General features: G+C 42.4%; 1 protein-coding gene across 19 annotated transcripts in view; it reads left to right on the top strand.

Annotated features, from left to right (window-relative positions):
- The window catches only part of DCT (dopachrome tautomerase), a 156,374-nt gene that overhangs the window by 41,805 nt on the left and 91,963 nt on the right, over window positions 1-22,606 (top strand). For 4 of the 19 annotated variants that reach the window (XM_063792606.1, XM_063792615.1, XM_063792603.1 and 1 more), the window contains exon 1: window positions 15,828-15,918. The exons of 4 other annotated variants lie outside the window; for them this stretch is intronic. Coding sequence is in view for 8 of the 15 variants with exons in the window: in XM_063792608.1 (XP_063648678.1) it covers window positions 15,813-15,918 (106 nt within the window). In the remaining 7 variants the exon portion in view is untranslated. Of the gene's footprint in view, window positions 1-7,649; window positions 7,784-15,209; window positions 15,317-15,756; window positions 15,919-22,606 lie in introns of those variants that run through there. 11 more of the 19 variants (XM_063792608.1, XM_063792607.1, XM_063792609.1 and 8 more) reach the window with 8 other exon arrangements.

The raw sequence follows: 22,606 nt of genomic DNA, 5'->3' as shown, positions 1-22,606 counted from the left end.
ATTCTGCTTAAATATTTACCATGTGATTTACCATTAGGCAATAAAAGCAGAATCTATATTTTCTGGGGACTAATTATTATAGAAAGGTATAAACTTGGTCCCAGAAACTCCATCTGACTTTACTACTGCCCAGCATATGTTTTGATCTGGAGATCATGCCAGGAAGGTGTGAGTTTCTCAGTCCTTTTTTTTCTCTACCCACCTTGCTAGAAAGCCAGAGCTTCTGACCACTTAAAGCCTCTGTATTTACCTCTTTTTAGAGAGAAAGGAAGGCAGGCTAGGTTGATTCTTCCTGGGGAATCATTTAATATTTTTGTAAGATATTTGGGGCTCACGTATTTTGTGATAGAACTCACCATGAATACAAAAGCCACAACTGATCTGAGGCTCCTCAACATGCTAGAGATTGCTTTCCCCTTCGACGCAGGGTCGGACGCTGTCTTCCAGCCCTATGGCAGGCCTTGCCACCAGAATAGATTAATTTTGTCATTACCCTTTCTCAATTTCTGCCTTTGACCAGAAAAAAGAGGTTAATTGTGTGCCATTTCTCAGGAGAATGAGGTATCAGCATTTTAATTCCTGATATTTTATGAATTGTGGGCAGCTAATTAAAACTTAAAGATTAGAGGAGCTATTTTGGCTAAGAGGCCGTTTGCAGGATTGTGAAATAAAGAGAACAAAGGGTTGTCTTTTCCTTTTATTCCTGCAGCTTAAATGGAACTTCATGCTGAAATAGAGCCTTGAATTGTTTTGCATACTGAGTACTCATTGTATTGACTCTAATTTTAATTTTGCAGCAAGTGGTATAATATCTGAAAGCTATTGAGGAGCTAACATTGAGATTATTGAGAATGTTAAATAGCAAGATTTGTGTTTTGAGGCTCTGTTTGACCCTTCTTGACCTCAGAGAGACACCTTAAAGTCAGATAGGGACCACTTAAAGATTCTATTAGATGTCCTTAATTGCCACCTTAGAACTCAATATGTATTTAGACCTTCTCCTCAGTTCTCCCTCATAGTTAACTGTTTGAATAGAATAATGGACATGTCTCAAGCCTGGGGCTTTTTCTTGGTTCTACTACTACCTGTCTGAATTTTAGGCTATTGCATTTCTTTAAGCACCACCAAAATCACCCAGGACCCACAAGTTTGGGATGTGAATCAAGGCAACCACTGGCCTCTACCATACCTTTTCTCAAGATAGAAAAAGGACATCTTCAGCAGATGCAGTCCCTACCAATGTGTAGCTGGGAAAGCTAAGCATGGTTGGATTGAAGCTCCTAACCCACCTCCTGGCAATGTTTCCTTGTGCAGTGCAAACCTCATATAACTTTACAGTGGCCATGCTGAAATAACCCCTTTTAAATTGCTTAGGTACTCATCTCAATATGCTTCTTGATATACAGTCATTTCTTTTTTCTGAGATGGGGTTAGATGACATGAGATTTGAACAAGTATCCAAATGCAAACTCCTTGGGTACAAAACCAGGTTTTGCTCATCTTTTATAACTCCCAAGCTCCTAAGTTTTCCATTCCATCCAAAATTGAATAAGCACTCGCTTACCTACTAGGGCCCAAGCACTGTTCTAGGTGCTGGAGAGTCACCAGGAATGAGATGGATAAGGCTCCAGACCTTATAAAAATTATAACCTAGGAAAGTGAGATACATTAAATGAATCAAATAACTACCCAAGTAGTTCACAATTTCACTTGGGTATGTGCCGTGAAGGTAAAGTATAGGGGGCCTTAGCAGGATATCATTAGCAGATGTGACCTAGGCAGGAAGGTGGTAGAGATTTCCATGAGAAGATGACATTTGTGCTGGAACTTAAAGGAGGAATAAGAAATAACCAGGTTAGGCGGAGGGGGCAATGGTGGGTGGGGCAAGGAAGAAAGAACATTCCATTCAAATAGAAGAGTGTAGGCAAAGGTCTTGGGGCTGGAAAGAACTTGGTGCATTCTAAGAATTGAAATAAGGCCAGCAAGACTGCAACTTAAAGGGATTAAGAAGAAGCACAAATCAAAATGAGGCCGAAGAGAGAAGAGGCCAAATCATGAAACAGGGCTGGAGTCCATGCTAAGGATTTGGGACATTATTCTATGAAGAACTGGAATATATTCAGATATTCAGTTTTAAGCAGAGAGCCAAAATGATTAAACTTGTATTTTAAACAATAACTCTGGTCATAACAAATGAACCAACAGGAGGAAAGCAAGAATGGATGCAGAGACGTGTGCAGAGGCTATTGTCCCAGGTCAGACAATTGATGACAGTGAATTGAATATTACATTGGTAAAACGTGGAGAAATGTGACCAGGTTTGAGAAACTTTGAGGCACTAAAATCAACAGAATTTGATGATGGATTCATCAAGGGGATGAGAGAAGAAAAACGTCAAGGATTCTGACATGAATAACTGGACAGTATTAGGGCCAGTATTTTCTGAGCTGTGGAACATGTAGATGTAGGTTTGGAGAGTGAGATTATGAGAAAAGTTTTGGATACATTGGATTTAAAGTGCCTCTGTGACTCCCATGTTGAGTTGACAGTGATATACATATAGTCTAGAACATGGCTGAGGGTAAGCAGTGTGGAGGATTCAACTGAGGTTCCCAGATATCAATTTTGGGTGGTATCAATCTGCCTGGTTGTATAATTGTTTTTTTTAACAACACTTAGTTGCCAGTTGCTGACACAAAGATGGCCAATGGTTGGACTTTCTTTCTTTCTTCCTTCCTTCCTTCCTTCCTTCCTTCCTTCCTTCTTTTCTTTTCTTTTCTTTTCTTTATTGCTCAGACTGGTCTTGAACTCCTGGACTCAAGTGATCGTCCCACCTCAGCTGCTCAAAGTGCTGGGATTAGAGGTGAGAGCCACTGTGCCTGGCCCTGAAATCATCTTCAATGGGGTGAAATCAGTGGGGACCATGCTTTCCTTTGAGGCTGTAGTGGGGAGAATTCATTCCTTGCCTCTTCCAACTTCTGGTGGCTACCAGCATTCTTTTAAAAATTTTAAAATTTAATTAATTAGTCAACGTATTTTGCTACTAGCATGCTTTGGCTTGTGGTTGCATCATTTCGATCTTTGCCTCTGCCTTCACATTGACTTCCTGTCTTCTGTCCGTGTTAAATCTCTCTCTGTATATCTCATATAAGGACACTTGTGATTTGATCTAGGGCCCACTGGGATAATCCAAGGATACTTTCCCCATCTCAAGATCCAGAATTTAATTGAATTTGCAAAGTCTTTGCCATACAAGGCAACATTTACAGGACTTAGGACTTGCTGTCTTTGGGTGTCATTATTCAGCCTGTTACAGAATGCTTGATCAAGGGAAGTGGAAGGATGTGAGGGTGTGGTCACAGAGGTGTATATTTACATGTTATAAATTTTAGAAGTCTCATTTTTGAAAATGACACAGTTTCAGGTGATGAGAGTCAAGAATGAGATCATGAGGGTGGTATCTGAGGTAGAGAAAAAGAGGAATTCACTAGAGATGAAGTCAAGAAGATGAGGGTCCAGGATATTGGGTGAGTGTCAACATGGACCTTGAAGCCTCATTGGAAAATGGCAAAAATTGTTGAGGTTAATTGTCAGTCTTTGGATAGTGAGTAAAAGTGATTAGATGTTAGGAGACAGAAATGAAACGATGTTGTTGGGTGGCATAAAAAGGGTGGAAGAGAAATTGTTAGAAAATCATTTCCAACCTATATAATTCTCCTCAATCCCTTACTTCGCTTACCCTCTTATATTTAGGAAATGACCATATTTGGGGGAAATTTTAGAAACTACATAATTAGTATGCCTTGAGGTGCATTATTTGCAATAATGTATCTTTGTACAAACTTGTTTCTTAGAACACGCTTTTGAAATTTGTTTTGACTTTCCTTGAATAATCTTGTAAATTACTTGGTTAGGAAATGTGGTTGTGTCTTAGTCTATTTTCTGTTGCTTATAACAGAATACCTGAAACTGGGTAATTTATAAAGAAAAGGAATTTATTTTTTACAGTTATGGAGGCTGAGAAGTCCAAGGTTGAGAGGCTACATTTGGTGAGGACCTTCTTGGTGGTGGGAACTCACTGCAGAGGCCCAAGGTGGCACAGGGCATCACATGGTGAGGGGGGGTGGACTCGAGTATCTGTTCCTCTTCTAATAAAGCCACCAGTCTCATTCCCATGATAACCCATGAATCCATTCATTCATAAATGAATTAATCCATTCATGAAGGCAGAGCTCTTATGACCTGACAACCTCTTAAAGACCCTCCCTTTCAGTAATGTCACATTGGGGATTAAATTTCAACGTGAGTTTTGGATGGGACAAATATCCAAACCATAGCAGGTTGTCTCCTAATGATTTATTCTCTTAAAAAGTTTTTTTCTCCCATTGCAAATGAGACAAACCATGAAATCTTTAGCACAAAGAAAAATTGTTGATTTCACTTAGCTTGAACCATGTGACTTTCACCAGATGTATTTCTTTTCTGGGCAGCAGTTATAGCAAGGGTTGAAATTTAATGTAGAAAATAGCCTACCTGATTTGTATCTTTCCTCCTCAAGCCTTAATTCTGCCAGAAGTTTTCCTCCCTACCCACCTGCACTTGGCCATCATCTTTTCCTACTTGGAGCAAATTCAGGCTTACAATATCTGCCAGGCACACTCAATCCATATGCCATGTCTTCCATATACAGCTCCGGTCATGCACTAGAGAACATGAGGCTGAGGGCTTGCACTGGGACCAGCTGAGTCTGGCTCCTCACCATAAGAGGTGAGGAGCTCCTAAAGTTAGATGGTGGGTGGGGGTGGGGGCGGGGCAGCATCAAGAAGCTTGAGTTGCTGCTTATCTTTGTCTTATTTGGACTCCTGTGGATACTGTCCTGTTCTTTCTCACTTTTCTGCATATGTTCTCTCTGGGTGATTCCATTTTTAAGCCCCATGGCTTTCAAATCTGTCCTTCTAGTTCAGAGCTCTTCCTTGTTATCTGGATGTGTGTATCAAACACCTGCCTTGGAGATCACGTCGCCTACCCCAACTCAACTTTCCATTCTCTAGCTGAACTCCCAGGTGAGTATTTGTTACAGTGCTGTAGGCAGTGTAGACAGCTGCAGTGGCTTCTTGGAGATGACCTGCATTACTACTGTAAGCTGAGGTCCAAGCTTTCTAGAAGTTCTTGAGATTCAAAGAAGCTTCTCTTTTTCTGAACAGCAGCTGTAGCACTTCTGAAAACCACTCCAAGCCCTTCTTGAGGTTTTGTAAGCCTCTACTTCCTTGTATCAGAACCCATGATGCTTGGAATACATATAGCAGCTTGGCACTGACAAGTACTGATTCAGTATTTGGTAAGTGGCATTACCAGCTACTCAGTTAGCTAAGCCTTAACCATGGGGTTTACTTTACTTCTCCTGTTCCTCACCTTCCGCATCCAATTGGTTTCCAAATTCTGTGTATTCTTTTGTACGTCTGTGTTGCAGTTTGAATCTATCCCATCCTCTTCATTCCCATTGTTGCCAATTTGGTTTAGAACCTTGTTTATTTAGTACTTGGGTTATTGCAGCAGTTTCTGGACTAATTTTACTGCCTTCTGTATCCCCCTTGAACTCTTGTCTTAGTCAGTTGGGGCTGCTACAGCAGAGTACCATAGACCAGGAGGCTTATAAACAACAGATATTTATTTCTTACAGTTCTGGAGGCTGGAAGTCCAAGATCAAGACACCAACATCGTTGGGTTCTGCCCAGGGTCCTCTTCCTGGTTCATAGACTGCCATCTTCTTGTTGTGTTCTCACATGGTAGAGAGAGGGCTAGAGATTTCTCTGCAGTCTCTTTTCTAAGGGCACTAATCCTATTCCTGAGAGCTCTACCCTCATGACCTAATTATCTCACAAAGGCCTCACCTCCTAATACCATCACATTGGGGTTTAGAGTTTTCAGCATATGCATTTGGGCAAGAAGTAGGGGGTACAAACATTCAGTCCGAACAAACCTAGTTAACTTTTTCCATCCTGTCATCAGAGTAGTCTTTCTAAAATACAGCTGTAATTATGCTACATCTGCCGAGCTCCTCACTGTCTGCAGTCTAATTTGCAGGCTCCTTTGCCTGCCATGCGAGGCTAGGTCTCCACGTCCATCTTTTGTCTTCCCCCTTCCTGCCTTGTCCTGCAGCCATATTGAGGGAACCGAAAGGCCCAGCCTTTCTCACATCCCTGCCTTTCTTCCTGCTGGTCCCTTTGCCCATGTGCTCCCCACTCTGCCTGGTTAACCCCTGTTTAGCTTTTGCATGTAAGTGCAGCCTCTTCTGACACTGCCCTGGAGTCTGGGCCACACGTCTTACCCTGTGCTGCAGCAGCCTCTGAACACTCAGAACCTTCCAGTGACTCAGCCCAGCCAAGGCTGCTCACTTTGCTTACTAGCTGCTCACTTTGCTTACTCCTCTCAGACTCTGCAATGGTCAGTACAGCCTCTCAGGGCAGGAAAGGAAACAAGAGGAAGGGGTCAGAAAGGCTGCTTGAAGTCAAATGTAGTGAACCCCATTGATACCCACCCCCTGTTTTGGTGGTTTGGCCACCTCCCCTTTCTCTGTGAGGAAATTCATATTTTGCCATCTCCCCTTCCTTGGACTGTTGTTACGACATCACATCTGTGCTCTTTCCGTATTTCATTAGGATGGAAGTGGTGATGTTCCCGGCACAGTAGGCAGCTAGGTCTTAGAGCTAAGTGTCGATGGCTTTTGCTTTCCATCTCTGGAAAGCCCAAGTGCCCAGCCCATGATCCTAGTCTCAGGGATCTGGTTGCCCCGTCACCAATCCCTGACCTTTTACATCTAAATCAAGAAAAGAGATAGGTATCTATCTTTTTTTTTTTTTTGAGACAGAGTTTTGCTCTTGTTGCCCAGACTGGAGTGCAATGGCACGATCTTGGCTTACCGCAACCTCTGCCTCCTGGGTTTAAGTGATTCTCTTGCCTCAGCCTCCCTCAATAGCTGAGAATACAGGCGCCCACCACCATGCCTGGCTAATTTTTGTATTTTAGCAGAGACGAGATTTCACCATGTTGGTCAGGCTAGTCTCGAACTTCTGACCTCAAGTGATCCACCCACCTTGGCCTCCCAAAGTGCTGGGATTACAGGCGTGACCCACCGTGCCCAGCGGTATCTATCTTTATCCAAAGGCCATCTCCTAGCCTAACTCTCTGGGAACTGAGTAGAGTCTTTACAGCCTGCCTAGCCCTAGTGTGTGGACCTCTGGCTGCTTCCTGCTTGTTTTGTCTCCCTGTCACAGAACATTCCCCACCAAATCTCAGAGGCATAGTAAGTGCCTAACAAATGCTGCCCATTGTTTCATATATTGTTTCTGAAAATTAGATAATTGGAGGTTGGTTGTTATATAAATTGCTTGGTGTGCTAAAATTTACTCTAAGCTCAGGATTATTCCACAGACACCGATAAAACTGTAGCAGACCATAGTTACCTCTCCACACGATAAATTCGTGTGCTCTACAAAGCACTTTGAGTGGAGAGAGTAATTTATATGCCCAGGTGGAACCAGTACACAAATCTGCTAACCAACTGTAGACTGGAATGCAATCTGGAAAGCAGCCCGTTAGCATCTCGAAGGAGATAAAAAAGGATACTTCCTTATTTTTATCTCTGACAGAGCTGTCGCCTTGGGAATGACTAGCACACATCAGAGAGGCACCTTCTTTCAGCCAGCATCACAAGTGACACAAAAGCACAGACGTGAATCAGGAGAAATGAAGAAACCAGCCCTTCGTGTCTTTAAATACATGGGTAAGACTTTGACTTAACAGAATGGCACGTTCTCTGAAAAAGTTCATGGCCTCACCCAAACTTTTGCTCATGCTATTTCTGCTGCCTGGAAAGCCCTTCTTTCTACCTTCTGTATATTCAGCCTCCCACAGCTTCCTCTTCAAATCTTGTTACCTGCATGAAGGCTCCCCTGGCTACAATGATCCACACTAATCTCTTCCTACTCTGAAGTTCTCATGGATCTGGATACTTAGTTTGGCTTTGTTGTTTTAAATCTTTCATGTGTTTCTTTTCTAGCTCCTGTGTATTTTCACATAAATACACATGGGGGGTGTGTGTGTGTATGTATATATGTGTGTGTGTATATATATATGAAACCATTGGCATGTTGTATTATAAATATTACATAGATTTGTTGAATTGATGAACTAACAGGGATTATTGGAGATTGAATAGAAACATTCCATACTTAGTCAATGTTTTGGTGAACAAAGCCATGCCATACTACATGTGTTTCACTAAATAGTTTGTAGTTTTTTCCCACTTCTGGCTTCTCAACTGTCCATAATAATTAAAATTCCTATTGACATATTTTTATTTTTAAATGGCAAGAACAACTCTTCCTTTAATAAATTAGAAGTTATTTGAATGTCTTTCTTTGGGTGGTAGTTTTGCCTGAAAGAATCGTGCACTATTTTTGTTACTTGATGATATTTCCAATTTCTTTAGATTAGAGAATCTGCTTCTCAGTGTGTCTTGTGGTGTTTAGCACAGTCCTAGGCCATGCTCAAATTTTATTATCTCAATATACTTCTATAAAGTTATTATTAAAAGAGGCAATCCATGTGAAGCAGAGAGCAGTTTCTGACATGTAGTAACTGCTCAATCCCTGCTGCTATTATTAACATTGTTATTATCGTTGCTGTTGTTATTATTATGCTGTATCCAGTACCGGGTGAGGCACTAGGGATACAAAGGCAAGTCAGGAATGGCTACTGCCTTTAAAAGCCTTATGGTCTAGTGGGAGTAGACAAAGTAAAAGGGCAATAAAAAGCCAGGTGTGGTATCATGCACTTGTGGTCCCAGCTACTCAGGAGGTGGAGGTGGAAGTATTGCTTGAGCCCCAGAGTTGGAGGCTGCAGTGAGCTATGATTGCACCATTGCTCTCCAGCCTGAGCGACAGAGCAAGACCCCCATCTCTTAAAACACAAACACACACACACACACACACACACACACACTGACAATACTGGGCATTGAGGTGTATAGTGGGAGGAGACAACACACCTATGGTATGAGAACATGGAGTGGGGTGAGAAAGAGTTTCTCCTTTAGCCTGAGGGAGGGGGTGGCTGGGGAAGTTTTCATGGAGAGCAAGCTGGGAGTCCTGAATGATGAAAGTTATGAGGCCGGATGCAGTGGCTCACGCCTGTAATCCTAGCACTTTGGGAGGGCAAGGCAAGTGGATCACTTGAGGTCAGGAGTTTGAGACCAGCCTGGCCAACATGGTGAAACCCCGTCTCTACAAAAAATACACAAATTAGCCAGGTGTGGTGGCATGCACCTGTAGTCCCAGCTACTTGGGAGGCTGAGGCACAAGAATCACTTGAACCCAGGAGGTGGAGGTTGCAGTAAGCCAAGATCATGCCACTGCACTGCAGCCTGGGTGACAGAGTGAGACTCCATCTCAAAAAAAAGAAAAAGAGAGAGAGAGAGAAAGTTATGTAGGTGCAGGGGAACACGAAGAGCCTTCCAGGAAGAGAGCAGTTTGTGCAAAGATCCAGGGTCCTGAGAGAGCAGGGTGTATTGGAGGAATCAGCAGTTCAATGTAGCTGGAGGGGCAGGGCAGTCCCCATTTCTCAGGTGGGAATGGCGGAGAGACAGATAAGCACCTTATCAAGAAAGGCCTCATAGACATTGTTAGGACTTTGGGTTTTATCCTCAAGTCCACTGATGCCATGAAAGCATTTTTAAACAGTGGAGATTTGCATTTTGAAACGATCCATCTCTTGCTAGGTGTCTACAATAAATTAGATGGAAGATAGACCACTGAAAGCCAGTGAGGACAGAAACAGTGGGGATGAAGAGCAATGCAGAGTTTTGAGAAATATTTAGGAAGTAGAATGTGCAGGAGGTGGTTCACATGGTTGGGGGAAGATGTGGAGAAGTGGAAGGAATTGCAGGCTTTTGTCTAGTGGACAAGTAGATGTTGATGCTCCACAGGCAGCACCAGGAGAGGAAGAGCCAATTTTGTGGAAGATGTGTGTTTGGGTTGGATGCGTGAGCTTGGAGCTCAAAAAGAAGTAGGTGCTGGAGAAGCCTATTTGTGGATCATAATGTACAGTGGTAAAAGCCATGAGAAAGATGGCACCACTCAGCAGGAGTGTCTAAAGCAGCTCTGTCTGCTAGAAATATAACATAAGCCACATATATAATTTAAAATTTCCTGATAACCACATCAGAAAGTAAAAAGAAACAGGTAAAATTAATTTGAATAATATATTTAACCCACTACATCCAAAGTATCATTGTTTCAACATGTGCTCAGTATGAAAATTAAGAATGAGTCACTTCACATGCTTTTCTTCATACTAGTCTTTTAAACCTTGTATGTATTTTACACTGACAGCACACCTCAGTTTGGACTCACCACAATGCAAGTGCTTAATTGTCTTATGTGGTCACTGTGGTGGACAGTTCAGGTGCAGGGCAATAACTCTCCACTTTGGCTACACAGGATGATCACTTGGTGGGAGGAGGGTGGTTTAAATATCCTGATGCCCATGATGCACCCTAGTCCAATTGTATCAGGATACCTGCAGGTGGGACCTGGGCCTTAGGACTTTGTAGAGCCATCCAGTGACTCTGATGTGAAGAGGGCCAAAGACATAACTCTAGAGAATGCCCTTGATAGTTAGGGAGTAGAAAGAGAAACTGGAAAAGAGATTGAGGAGAGGCCAGAGATCTAGGAGGAAACCAGCCAGGAGGAATATCTTAGAAAACAAAGGGGGAGTTTCAAGGAGGATGCTGCCATGAGTAAGATTACAACTGAATATCATTCATCAGATTAGCAATAGTGTGGTAGGTGTCATTGATGCTCCTTGTCAAGAATGACTTAATTTGATTCTTCAACAAATTGCTATTTAGTGCCTGGCCAATAGCAACAAATTGCTATTGAGTGCCGGGCACATGATTCCTGACCCAGTGGAGCTTATGGTATAGTGATCATAGTAGATAACATTTTTGAGCACTTACTTATAAGCCAGGCACTGTGTTAAGACTTTGTATGTATTAACTCTCTCACTTGATTCTCACAGCACTCCTAGAAGATGGGTGCTATTATGATTCCATTTTATGTATAAGAAGTCTGAGATTTAGCAGTGTCAAGTAACTGGCCCAGAGCCCATGTATCAGTCAGGGTAGGCTAAGTTATGCTGAGATAACACTCCTAAAATCTAAGTAGCTTAAGGCAAGGATTTATTTCTCACTCACACTGCATATCCATTATGGTTGGCAAGGGGCTGTGCTCCACATTGTCCCCACTTTAGGGCCAGGCTGAAAATCACACACTGGCTTTACTTCTTTTATTTTACTGGCCAGAATGGGTCACATGGTCACACTCCTCTGTGTGTGTGTGGGGAGGGGGTGGTGGTGTGGGGGAGATGTCAATACTTCCCAGGAGAAAAGATATGGAAATATTTGAGAGAACAGCACCAATGACTGCTACAGCCAGGAGATGGGGACCCAGGATTTATACCCAGGCAGGCTCTCCACAGCTGACATCCTACCCACCATACTGCATGGCCTCCCACTTACAGAAAAAGGAGAAAAGTTCACAAAGTTAAGAGTCTTCCAAATTTTAGATCTCATAGTTTTCTCTCAGCTCTGAAAGACTGACAGCAATGCACTGGTTGTCTGATTCAGCCTCTTATCTCCAAATACCCATTCAGTTTGCTTCTCTCAACTCAACATAATAGGTAGCCCAGAGCTAAGACACCATGGAGGAGGGAGTTGGAAACTGACCTCTCTCAGTAGGGTCTGATTCAGTGGCTTGGAAACTGACCTCTCTCAGTAGTGTCTGATTCAGTGGCAAAGCAAAGGCTCAGAATTCCTCACAGAGCATCCTGACTAGAAGAGACTTTCAAAGTCATTTAATTTAAGTACCAATCCCCTGTTTTTATTCTTCTTCTCTGAGAGTTGGTCATCCACCCTCCTCTGTAGCACTCATGGGACCAAGAGCTCAGAAAGTTCTGAGGCAGCATCTCCTGTAATTGGACTATCTGGTTAGAAAGTGTTTCTTTGTAATGAGCTAAAATGTGTCTGTGTAAACTTCCACCCAGTGGCCCCCTATTCTTCTTTCTCAGGCCACACACAACAATTCAAATCCCCCTTTCCCAGAACAGCCCTTCACATTTAAAAAACTGTCTTTCATATTCCTCCTGAGTCTTTCTCCTCCAATTGGAAACTTCTCTAATTTAAAACACATCAAACTGAAAGTTTCATTTTTATGACAAGGTTGAGGCTCTTCAGACAATTTGAGATTTCTTTTCCTTCTTTCTTTCTTTCCTCTCTTCCTCTTTCCCTCCATGCCTACTCCCCTTTCCCCAGTGCTAACAGAGTAAACTGATTGAAAAGACATAAATAGAAGGGAATTGATCAAATAGTGCCTGTTGCTGTGACAACTCAGTCACTGCTCCAGCACAGACCTTTCTTGGGGTCCAGTATAACCCACCTAGCTCTTTCTCTGATGCCAGATATTACTAGCGAATATGTGTTTGCAGACTCATCTGTGCCTAACTCATAGTGTTATTGAAGGAATAAAAGAAATAATCTATAAAGTGGTCTGCTCAGTGCTTCATATGTAGTAGGAATCAGATGTTAGTTATTATGACAAACAATTAGGGCAATGATAGACAGTTTCTACCACCAACGTAATACATAATAATTACTAGTTATCACTTTTTACTAACAGCATCATGAAATGTAGCATGCTATGATCTTTGCAGATAACTGAGATTTGCCTATGTATGCCATAGTAAACAATGTAAACTTATAAAAATGTGACTAAAGAGCAGTATATAAGGCCCTTTCATGTGCACATTTTTATCTTTGCTAAAGATTTGGATGAGCAATTTCTTCTATCATGAATGAAGTGAAGGATAGAGACTAAAACATGTAGACTCTTGACTCTATAAAGTTAGAAGTGATTAATTAAAACTGAGCTAATATCTTCTAAGAGTTTAGATAAAAAATAGTCAATATACGGCGGGGCGCGGTGGCTCACGCCTGTAATCCCAGCACTTTGGGAGGCCGAGGCGGGTGGATCACGAGGTCAGGAGATCGAGACCATCCTGGCTAACACGTTGAAATCCCATCTCTACTAAAAATACCAAAAATTAGCCGGGCATGGTGGTGGGCGCTTATAGTCCCAGCTACTTGGGAGGCTGAGGCAGGAGAATGGCGTGAACCCAGGAGGCAGAGCTTGCAGTGAGCCAAGACCATGCCACTGCATTCCAGCCTGGGCAACAGAGAAAGACACTGTCTCAAAAAAAAAAAAAAAAAGTCAATATACCAGAAATGCAAACTCCAACTGTTTGTTCAAAAGCAAGCTGTTCTTTGATAGCCCACATCAAAGGTGTTGCACCTGTTTGCTTGTGGTGTGAGATTGAAAGGCTACCAGAATAACCTCTTAGAATACCAGATGTTTTTTATTATCAAACTTTTTATTTTGAAATAACTTTAGACTTGTAGAAAAGTTCCAAAAAAGAGTAGCGAGACTTTCTCTTTACTTTTTACCCCCAGCTTTTCCTTATGTCAATACTTTACATAACCCTAGTATAATTATCAAAGGTAGGAAATTAGCATTGATACAATGATATTTACTCATTCGGAGATCTTATTTGAGTTTTGCCAGTTTTCCTTCTAATGTCCCTTTTCTGATTAAGCATGGCATGTCATGTAGTTGTGTCTCCATATTCTCCTTGGTCTGTGCAGTTCTTAGTCTTTGTCTTTTATGACTTGAACACTTTTGAAGAATACTAGCCAGTCCAACATCCTTATTTTCCAGATAAAGAAACCAAGACTCAAAGAGCTCAATAGAGTAAGATAATAGTAAAAGCTCTCAATGTGCATCAGCCTGATTTTTAAAATAAATATTAATAGATTGAAGCTAAACATTTTTGGCAAGAACACTGCCAAAGTGATGCTGTGCCCTTTTTAGTGAATAACAGGATGTACATGATATTGATATATCTTATCATGGTGATGCTAAATTTGATCACTAGTTTAAGGTGGTATCCTACAGATTTCCCCACTTTTTAAAAATTATTTTTCTCTTTATAAGCAATAAATATCTTATAAGAAGATATTTTGAGACTATGTAAATACACTCTTTTGTCATGCAACAGTGTAATCCATAATGATTACTGTGGAATTTGTCTAACAGTTACTTTCTATTTGCATCATTCTTTCTATATTTACTAATTAAATTCTGCTGTCCCTTCTCACACATTAATTTTTTTATGTGTTTATTTATATAAGTATGAACTCATAATTATTTATTTTATTCTATGGGTTATAATCTATTACAATCATTATTTAAATTCTTGTTCACATTGTTTCAGATTTTACCACTGGGGGCTCTTCAAGTTGCTTTCTGTATCCTTTTGACTTGCCTCATCATTTTAGGGAGGACTCCTTACTTTCTTGCATCAAAAAATGTTTCAGGCTCTGCTTTTGCCTTTTTCTGCCCCAACCCTGGAATCAACTTTCCCCAAGAGCCTAGGTTGTTTTAATGGAGAATGGTATTTAGAAACAAAGAGCTGGGGCTAGATGACCAGATGGAGTTTTAAGCGATTAAGTAAACACCAGGGGGAGAAACAAAAGATAGTCACTGGTGTTTAGATATCCATGGTGGCAGATAACAAACTATAGGTGATTTCTGAATATCAAGTATATTAGTTACATATTGCTGTGTAACAAATTACCCCCAAATTTAGCAGCTTAAAATACATGTATTATCTCACAGTTTCTGTGGATCAGGAATCCAGGCGGGGCTGAGCTGGTTCTCAACTCCAGCATTTCTAACAAGCTTCAGTCAAGTCAGCTGGGCTGTAGTAATCTGAAGGCTCAGCTGGAGATAATTCACTTCCAAGCTCACATGGATGTTTCCAAGATTTGGTTCCTTGTGGATTGCTGGACTGAGGGCCTTAGTTCCTTGCTGGCTGTTGGTTGAAGACTGCTCTCAATTTCTTGCCACGTGGGTCTCTTCAACAAGGCAGCTTGCTTTATCAAATTGTTCAAGCTGAGAAGACAATAGTGTTGGCTAGCAAGATAGAAACCAAAGTTTTTTATACAAACTCACAAAGTGATGTCCCATCATGTTTGCCATTTTCTCTTCTCCCCACTTTTGTGCCATACTCACTCTCTTTCAACTCTGATTATGTAGAATGGCTGTTGGTATCCTCCCGGTCTTCCTCCATGGCCGAAAAGGAAAATATGCTCCCATGGAAACCAGGATAACAGATGACCAGATGGCTTACATTCTCAAGCTAGGTACATTTGTTTTTCTAAAATGTAGCTTCTACAAACGGACTTTCGGCCAAATCTAGACTCTGACATTAAATAAGATAATGACTGATGTTAGAGGATTAGTAGAAAATCTAGAAATAGCCTGCACTTGGCAGTAGGACTATGGTGTCTAATCTGGAGGTAATATTATCTTTGTCTAACAAAGAAGTAGAATTTTTGAAGCTGAAAGAGACCTTAGAATAATGCAGACCAAGCCCTAATTCCCCTTATTTTCCAGATGAAAAATCTAAGACCTAGTAAGATAATGATAAAATGCGTGTGTCAAGAACCCTAGACCAGGATACCAGATCTAGTGTGCTTTCCCCAAGACCAAACCAGGGCCTTCGGGATAACAAAGAGTATTTCTGTGACAAAAGAGACAATTTGTTCTTATAAACATTTTCTAACCTTTTTTGGTGTACCAGGCTTTTGTTCATTTTTCAGTCATCAAGCCTAACTGAGCATCCACTCTGTTGCTGAAATGCTGCTGGGGATACAAAGACAAATGAAGTGCCGTCTCCGTTTTGATGTGACAAAGAGACTAGAGGAAGATGAACATGTGAACACACACAGTCCAATGAGAAAAGGTAGGAGGGAGTTATGCAGAAGGTGCCTTGGATACAAAGAAAATAAGCCAATACAAGTCATTTCTTATTTTTCACACACCTAATAATAAATGGCATCACCTTGGCAAGTCACAAATGTTGTATTGGAAATCCTTAGCAATATTTTTCAGAGGGTTGCTTAGGGGCATTTTGGGTGGGACAACTCTGCCACCTGCCCATTGAATGCCAGTAGCAAGTATCCCCCCAGATCAAAAACAAATGCTGGCCGGGTGCAGTGGCTCACCCCTGTAATCCCAGCACTTTGAAAGGCCAAAGTGGGTGGATCACCTGAGATCAGGAGTTCGAGACCAGCCTGGCCAACAAGATGAAACCCCGTCTCTACTAAAAATACAAAAAATTAGCCGGGCATTGTGGCAGGCACCTGTAATCCCAGCTACTCAGGAGGCTGAGGCAGGAGAATCACTGGAATCTGGGAGGTGGAGGTTGCAGTGAGCTGAGATTGTGCCACTGCACTCCAGCCTGGGCAACAAGAGCGAAACTCCATCTCAAAGAAAAAACAAAACAAACAAACAACAAAAAAACTACAAATGCCCCAGCACCACCAAAGTTGTGCACTGCATCAGTTGATAAGCTCTACCAAGGCTAACAGGTAACAAGAATCTACCTGCAGTACACAGAAGCAGAATGCTGCTTTGCAAACATATTGAAGCATTGAAAATTAGTGTAAATTTGGAACAGATGATTTTAGCTGAAGATTAATTACATTAGCCAAACACAAGAATCACAGTCTATAAAAATAACAAGGATTGCACCACTTTTCAGCAGCATCTTATTAATTCCAAGTCTTGCAAATTTGGCTTTGGATTAAGATGTACTAATGTTTATTTTTGCCTTCACTTTGATAAATGAGTTCACCAAGCAACAACATAAACAAGACAGAAAGAAAATGTTTACTTCACTTATGCACAACCAACCCCATTCATTTTACAGGTATAAAGCAAACAGTAGTTCATCAATAACTCTAATAGTTATGAAAGCCAGGACCCCCACTTGAAAATTGTATGAGCAATTTTTAAAAAGAGAATAATGGGTATGTACCTGTATTAGTTTTCTAGGGCTGCTGTCACAAATTACCATAAATTGGGTGGCTTAAAACAGCAGTAATTTATTCTCTCACCGCTGTGGAGGCCAGAAGTCTGAAATCAAGGTATAGTCAGGGCCATGCTATCCCCAGAGGTTCTAGGGGAGAACCCATCCTCCCTTCCAGCTTCTGGTGGCTCCAGGAAGTCTTTGGCTTGTGACAGTATCACTCCAATCTCTGCCTTTGTCTTCACATGGCTTTCTTCCTTGTGTCTCTCCAGTTTTCTGAGGCCTTTGTCTTATGAGGACACCAGTCAGATTTTGTGCCCACCCTAAATCCAGGACTGTATCATTTTAAGATCCTTAACTTTCCCCTCCCCTCCTCTTCCCTCCCCTCCTCTCCTCTCCTTTTCTTTCTTTCTTTCTCTTTCCCCCACCTCCCCTCCCCTCTCCTCTCCTTCCCTTCCCTCCTTTTTTTGAAATGGGGTCTCTGTCACCCTAGCTGCAGTGCAGTGGCGTGATCTTGGCTCACTGCAGCCTTGACCTCCCAGGCTCAGGCAATCCTCCTACCTCAGCTTCCTGAGTAGCTGGGACTACAGGCATGCACCACCATGCCCAGCTAATTTTTTGTATTTTTAGTAGAGATGGGGTTTTTGCTATGTTTCCCAGGCTGGCCTTGAACTCCTGGACTCAAGCAATCCATGCCCCCTTGGCCTCCCAAAGTGCTGGGATTATAGGCATGAGCCACCGCACCCAACCTAACTGTATTTTCAAAGACTTTATTTCCAAATAAAGTGACATTCACAGGTCCCAGGGCTTCGGTCTCGAGCACATCATTTTGGCAGACATTATTTAAACCACCACGGCGTTTCTAACAATATTTTATAATCCGCCTCTTTGCTAGTTAAACCAGGTTTTCCTTGCAATGAGCCTGACTTGGGAAGCCTCACTGAGTCACAGAAAGGTGGGGACCTGGGGTGGCAGGCTCACAGTGGCTGGAAGTCAGAGGATTTGTCTGCATGAGCAGATGTGGTCTGGAGATACAGATTTCGGAGAGAGTGCAGCGAGGAGAGGAAAGGACAGCCACACGTTGAAGGGCTAGTAGACGAGAAAGATTTATAAAGATGACTGAGGAAAATGAAGAAAAAAAGGAGGACACAAGGAGAATGAGGTACCTGGAAGCTGAGGGAAAGGGGTGAACCAAGAAAGGAGAGGAGGGGGTCAGAAAGCTACAAAGAGGCCAAGCAAGCGAAGGACTGGCCAGATGCCTGCTGGGTGTAATCACAAGTTCACCAGCTCCTCGCAGCTGAGTGTTGAGGGCTGATGACTGAACGCAGGTGCAATAGTTAATGAGTAAATGGAAAAAGAGCAGGTGGAGGCTGGGAGCTCAGGCCACTCTCCCAAAGAGTCTGGCTGGGAAAGTAAGCCGAGAACTATGGCAATACCTGCTGGAGGAAGGTCCGTGTCCTTCCCCACCACAGAATCAACTGGAAATGGCAGAGGCAACAGAAGAACATGATGGTGAGAGAAAGGGGCAAAATTCATGGGATGAGGGGGACAGGAGGGAGAGCTATGGAACAGTGAAGGCACCCTCAGCAGAGCCTCAGAAGTGGGGGCTGAGGCTATGGAAACAGTGGGAGACCCAGCAAGGGCAGAGTGAGGGAGACAATAATACCTACAAGATAGCGAACTTTGGGCTGCCTTCAACTACCTTAAGCTGAAACATGAGGACTTTCCTGACATGGTCTCTGCTCAATCTGCAGCCTTGTCCCTCATGAACTCTTCCCTTCTTGCACCTAGTGCGCCACATTGTGATGATTTGGCTTTTGTAATGCTGTGCCCTCTGCTTGGGACACCCTCCCTCACTCTCTCAGGTTTGGTGGTCTTGCCAGGAGTTTCTGCAAGGCTGTTCTCATTCTCTCTCTCTCCCCTCTCTCTCCTTTCTCTCTCTCTCTCTCTCTGTCTCTGTCTTTGTCTCTGCATAAGTACCGTGACTGCAAGATCCATGGCTGTCTTCTTCCCCATCCTTGTGAGCCTGGTGCCTAGTGCAGGGCCAGGCATACAGTAGGTGCTTAATAAACATTTGTTCAAGGAATAAGTCAAAAAGGAAGGAAAGTAGAAAGGAGGAACAGATGGTGACTAGAAAGGACAACTTACTTTTTATGTACTAGAGGCACTAACTTCTTTAATTTTTCCGACAGCCTGATCAGAGAGAGGTATTATGAACACCATCCACTTTTTATAAACAATGAAAATAAATGCTCAGAGAGATGAACATTTCCAAATTCTTTTATTTATTTTTAATTAATTAATTTATTTATTTATTTGAGACGGAGTCTTGCTCTGTCACCCAGGCTGGAGTGCAGTGGTGCGATCTCCGTTCACTGCAAGCTCCGCCTCCCGGGTTCACGCCATTCTCCTGCCTCAGCCTCCTGAGTAGCTGGGACTGCAGGTGCCCGCCACCACGCCCGGCTAATTTTTTTTTGTATTTTTAGTAGAGACGGGGTTTCACCATGTTAGCCAGGATGGTCTCTATCTCCTGACCTCGTGATCTGCCCGCCTCAGCCTCCCAAAGTGCCAAATTCTTTTAAAATCTATAAAAGAACAATTATTTAGAAAAAAAAGAAACTAAAAATCACTGTGTGAGGATGGCAGTGGTAGAAAAGTCTGGAAGGATCGTCACCAAATGTTAATGGGGTTGTCACAGAGTGGTGCATTGTGCTATTCTGCTTTTGTTCCATTTGCCTATCTGAATGATTTTTTAAAATGAAGATATATTTACAAAGTGAAGAGCAATGTTTACTGCAGCATTATTCTAATAGCCAAGAAAAGGAAACAAGCTAAGTGTCCATAAACGGTTGAATGGACAAAGAAAATGTGGTACACAATGGGATATTATTCATCCTTAAAAAGCAAGGAGATTCTGTCATTTGCAACAGGATGGATGACTCTGGATGACATTATGCTAAGTGAGATAAGCCAGGCATAGACAGACAAAATCTGCATGATCTCACTTATATATGGGATCTAAAAACATCAAACTCTTAGAAGCAGAGAGCAGAATGGTAGTGATATAGTTTGGTTGTATCCCCACCCAAATCTCATTTTGAATTATAGCTCCCATAATTCCCACATGTTGTGGGAGGGACCAGGTGGGAGATAATTGAATCATGGGAGTGGTTTCTCCCATACTGTTTTCATGGTAGTGAATAAGTCTCACGAGATTTGATTATTTTCTAAGGGGCTCCCCCTGTTGTTGGCTCTCATTTTCTCTCTTGCCTGCTGCCATGATTGTGAGGCCTCCCCAGCCACGTGGAACTGTGAGTCCATTAAACCTCTTTTTCTTTATAAATTACCCAGTCTCGGCTATGTCTTTGTCGGCAGCATGAGAACAGACTAATACAGGTTGTTGTCAGGGATGGGAAGTGAGGGAAATGGGGAGATGTTGATGAAAGGGTAAAAGCTTCAGATGTGTAGGATGAATAAGCTCTGGAGATCTAGTGTATAGCCCGGTGACTATACTTAACTATACTCTATTGTATACTTGAAATTTGCCCAAAGAATAGATCTTAATTGTTCTCTCACAGACAAAAAAGGTAACTATATGTTATGGATATGTTAATTAGCTTGATTATCATTTCACAACATATATGTATATTAAAACTTCCTATTGGATGCCTTAAATATATACAATATTTGTTTGTCAGTTATAACCTCAATAAATCTGAGGAGAAGAGGGAAGGCCAGCTGTGCTTTCGGTTAGAGCATAGTGGGGGTGCAGCCCTCCCCTATGGAGAGAGTGAAGGGCTGGAACACAGGGTTGGCCAGAGTCATGAGGGGAGGTCAGTTTAATATTCTCCATGGCTTGGACTTGAGGCTAGCTCTGGGAGTCAAATCATTCCTAACTTATTGATTCCAGTGTAAAACTGAAATGGTGTCTAGGCCACCGATGGTGCACTTTGCTTATTTGTTCATTAAAAACTAGAGGTGTTTTGTATGTTTAAAATTAGGCCATCTAATTCATGCTGCCAGGTTTGCTTTTGAACATCCTGAAGAGAAAATTATTCTTTTATACTGCCATCAACAGCCACTGCTTGGTGCTTTGGAGGGAATGCACACACACACACACACACACTCTCACTCTCATGCACACTCCTTTGGTCCTTTTATTGCTTTGGGAATGGGAGCATATATCTTTATGCTTTTAGTCTTCTTTATGCTAAATGTTTATGCCAAGTTTTAATCAGGAAGATAAATGTGTGTCTGGAATTGGTTCCTTCTGGTGGGTTCTTGGTCTCACTGCCTTCAAAAATGAAGCCACGGACCTTCACGGTGAGTGTTACAGCTCTTAAAGATGGTGTGTCTGGAGTTTCTTCCTTCTGGTGGGTTTGTGGTCTCGCTGACTTCAAGAATGAAGCTGCAGACCTCTGCAGCCAGTGTTACAGCTCTTAAAGATGGTGTGGACCCAAAGAGTGAGCAACAGCAAGATTTATTGTGAAAAGCGAAAGAACAAAGCTTCCACAGTGTGGAAGGGGACCCGAATGGGGTGCCACTGCTGGCTGGGGTGGCCAGCTTTTATTCCCTTATTTGGCCCACTTCCTGCTGGTTGGTCCATTTTACAGAGTGCTGATTGGTCCATTTTACAGAGTGCTGACTGGCATATTTACAATCCTTTAGTTGGACACAGAGCAATGATTGGTGTGTTTTTACAGAGTGCTGACTGGTGCATTTACAATCCTTTAGCTAGACATAGAGCGATGATTGGTGTGTCTTTACAGAGTGCTGATTGATACATTTACAATCCTTTAGCTAGACACAGAGCACTGATTGGTGCATTTACAATCCTCTAGCTAGACAGAAAAGTTCTCCAAGTCCCCACTCGACCCAGGAAGTCCAGTTGGCTTCACCTCTCAAATGTACACAGCTCCTGTCATAGTTCAGGCTGCTGTAACAAATTACTGTAAACTGGGTGGCTTCAACAACAAGTGTTGATTTCTCACAGTTCTGTCTGGAGGCTGGAAGTTGAGATTAGTGTGCTAGCTGGGTCAGGTTCCTGGTGAAGGCCCTCTTCCTGGTTTATAGAGGAAAGCTCTCTCTGGCCTCTTCTTATTAGGGCACTAACCCCATTCATGAGGGCTCCACCCTTGTGACCTTATCATTTCCCAAAGGCTCCACCTCCTAATGCCATCCCATTGGGATTAGGGCATCAGTATGAATCTGGAGCAGGGAGAGGGGATGCAAATATTCAGTCCATAACAGCTCCTAAAGATTTTCTGCTCAGCTCTAATTTATTTGTTCACTTCTTTGACAATTTTAACTGTGGGATTGAGGAGAAAGTCTGTAAAAGTCCCTCTTATTATGCTTGGTCTACCTGTTTTCCCTCACTGATGGAGTAGCCGGGGCGCTTAATCTAGTGGGTTCCTCACATATTTTATCCACATGCAACTCTTGACACTCCAACTTTGGGGATCTCACTCATCCAAGATTGTTCCCTTCTTGAGGGAGTAGAGGTTTAGGATTCTGTCTGGCTGTTGTCCTCGATTCTGAGTTTGCTTCCTGAGGACAGCAGCTCTTACTTAGGCCTCCAAAAGGTAGCTTGTTCTTTGCATTTGAGAATATCCTCCACTGA

Source organism: Pan troglodytes, chromosome 14 (genome assembly GCF_028858775.2).
Source record: "Pan troglodytes isolate AG18354 chromosome 14, NHGRI_mPanTro3-v2.0_pri, whole genome shotgun sequence".
Taxonomy (NCBI): Eukaryota; Metazoa; Chordata; class Mammalia; order Primates; family Hominidae; genus Pan; species Pan troglodytes.
The sequence above is the reverse complement of the archived record's forward strand: the minus strand, read 5'-3'. Positions and strand labels throughout refer to the sequence as shown.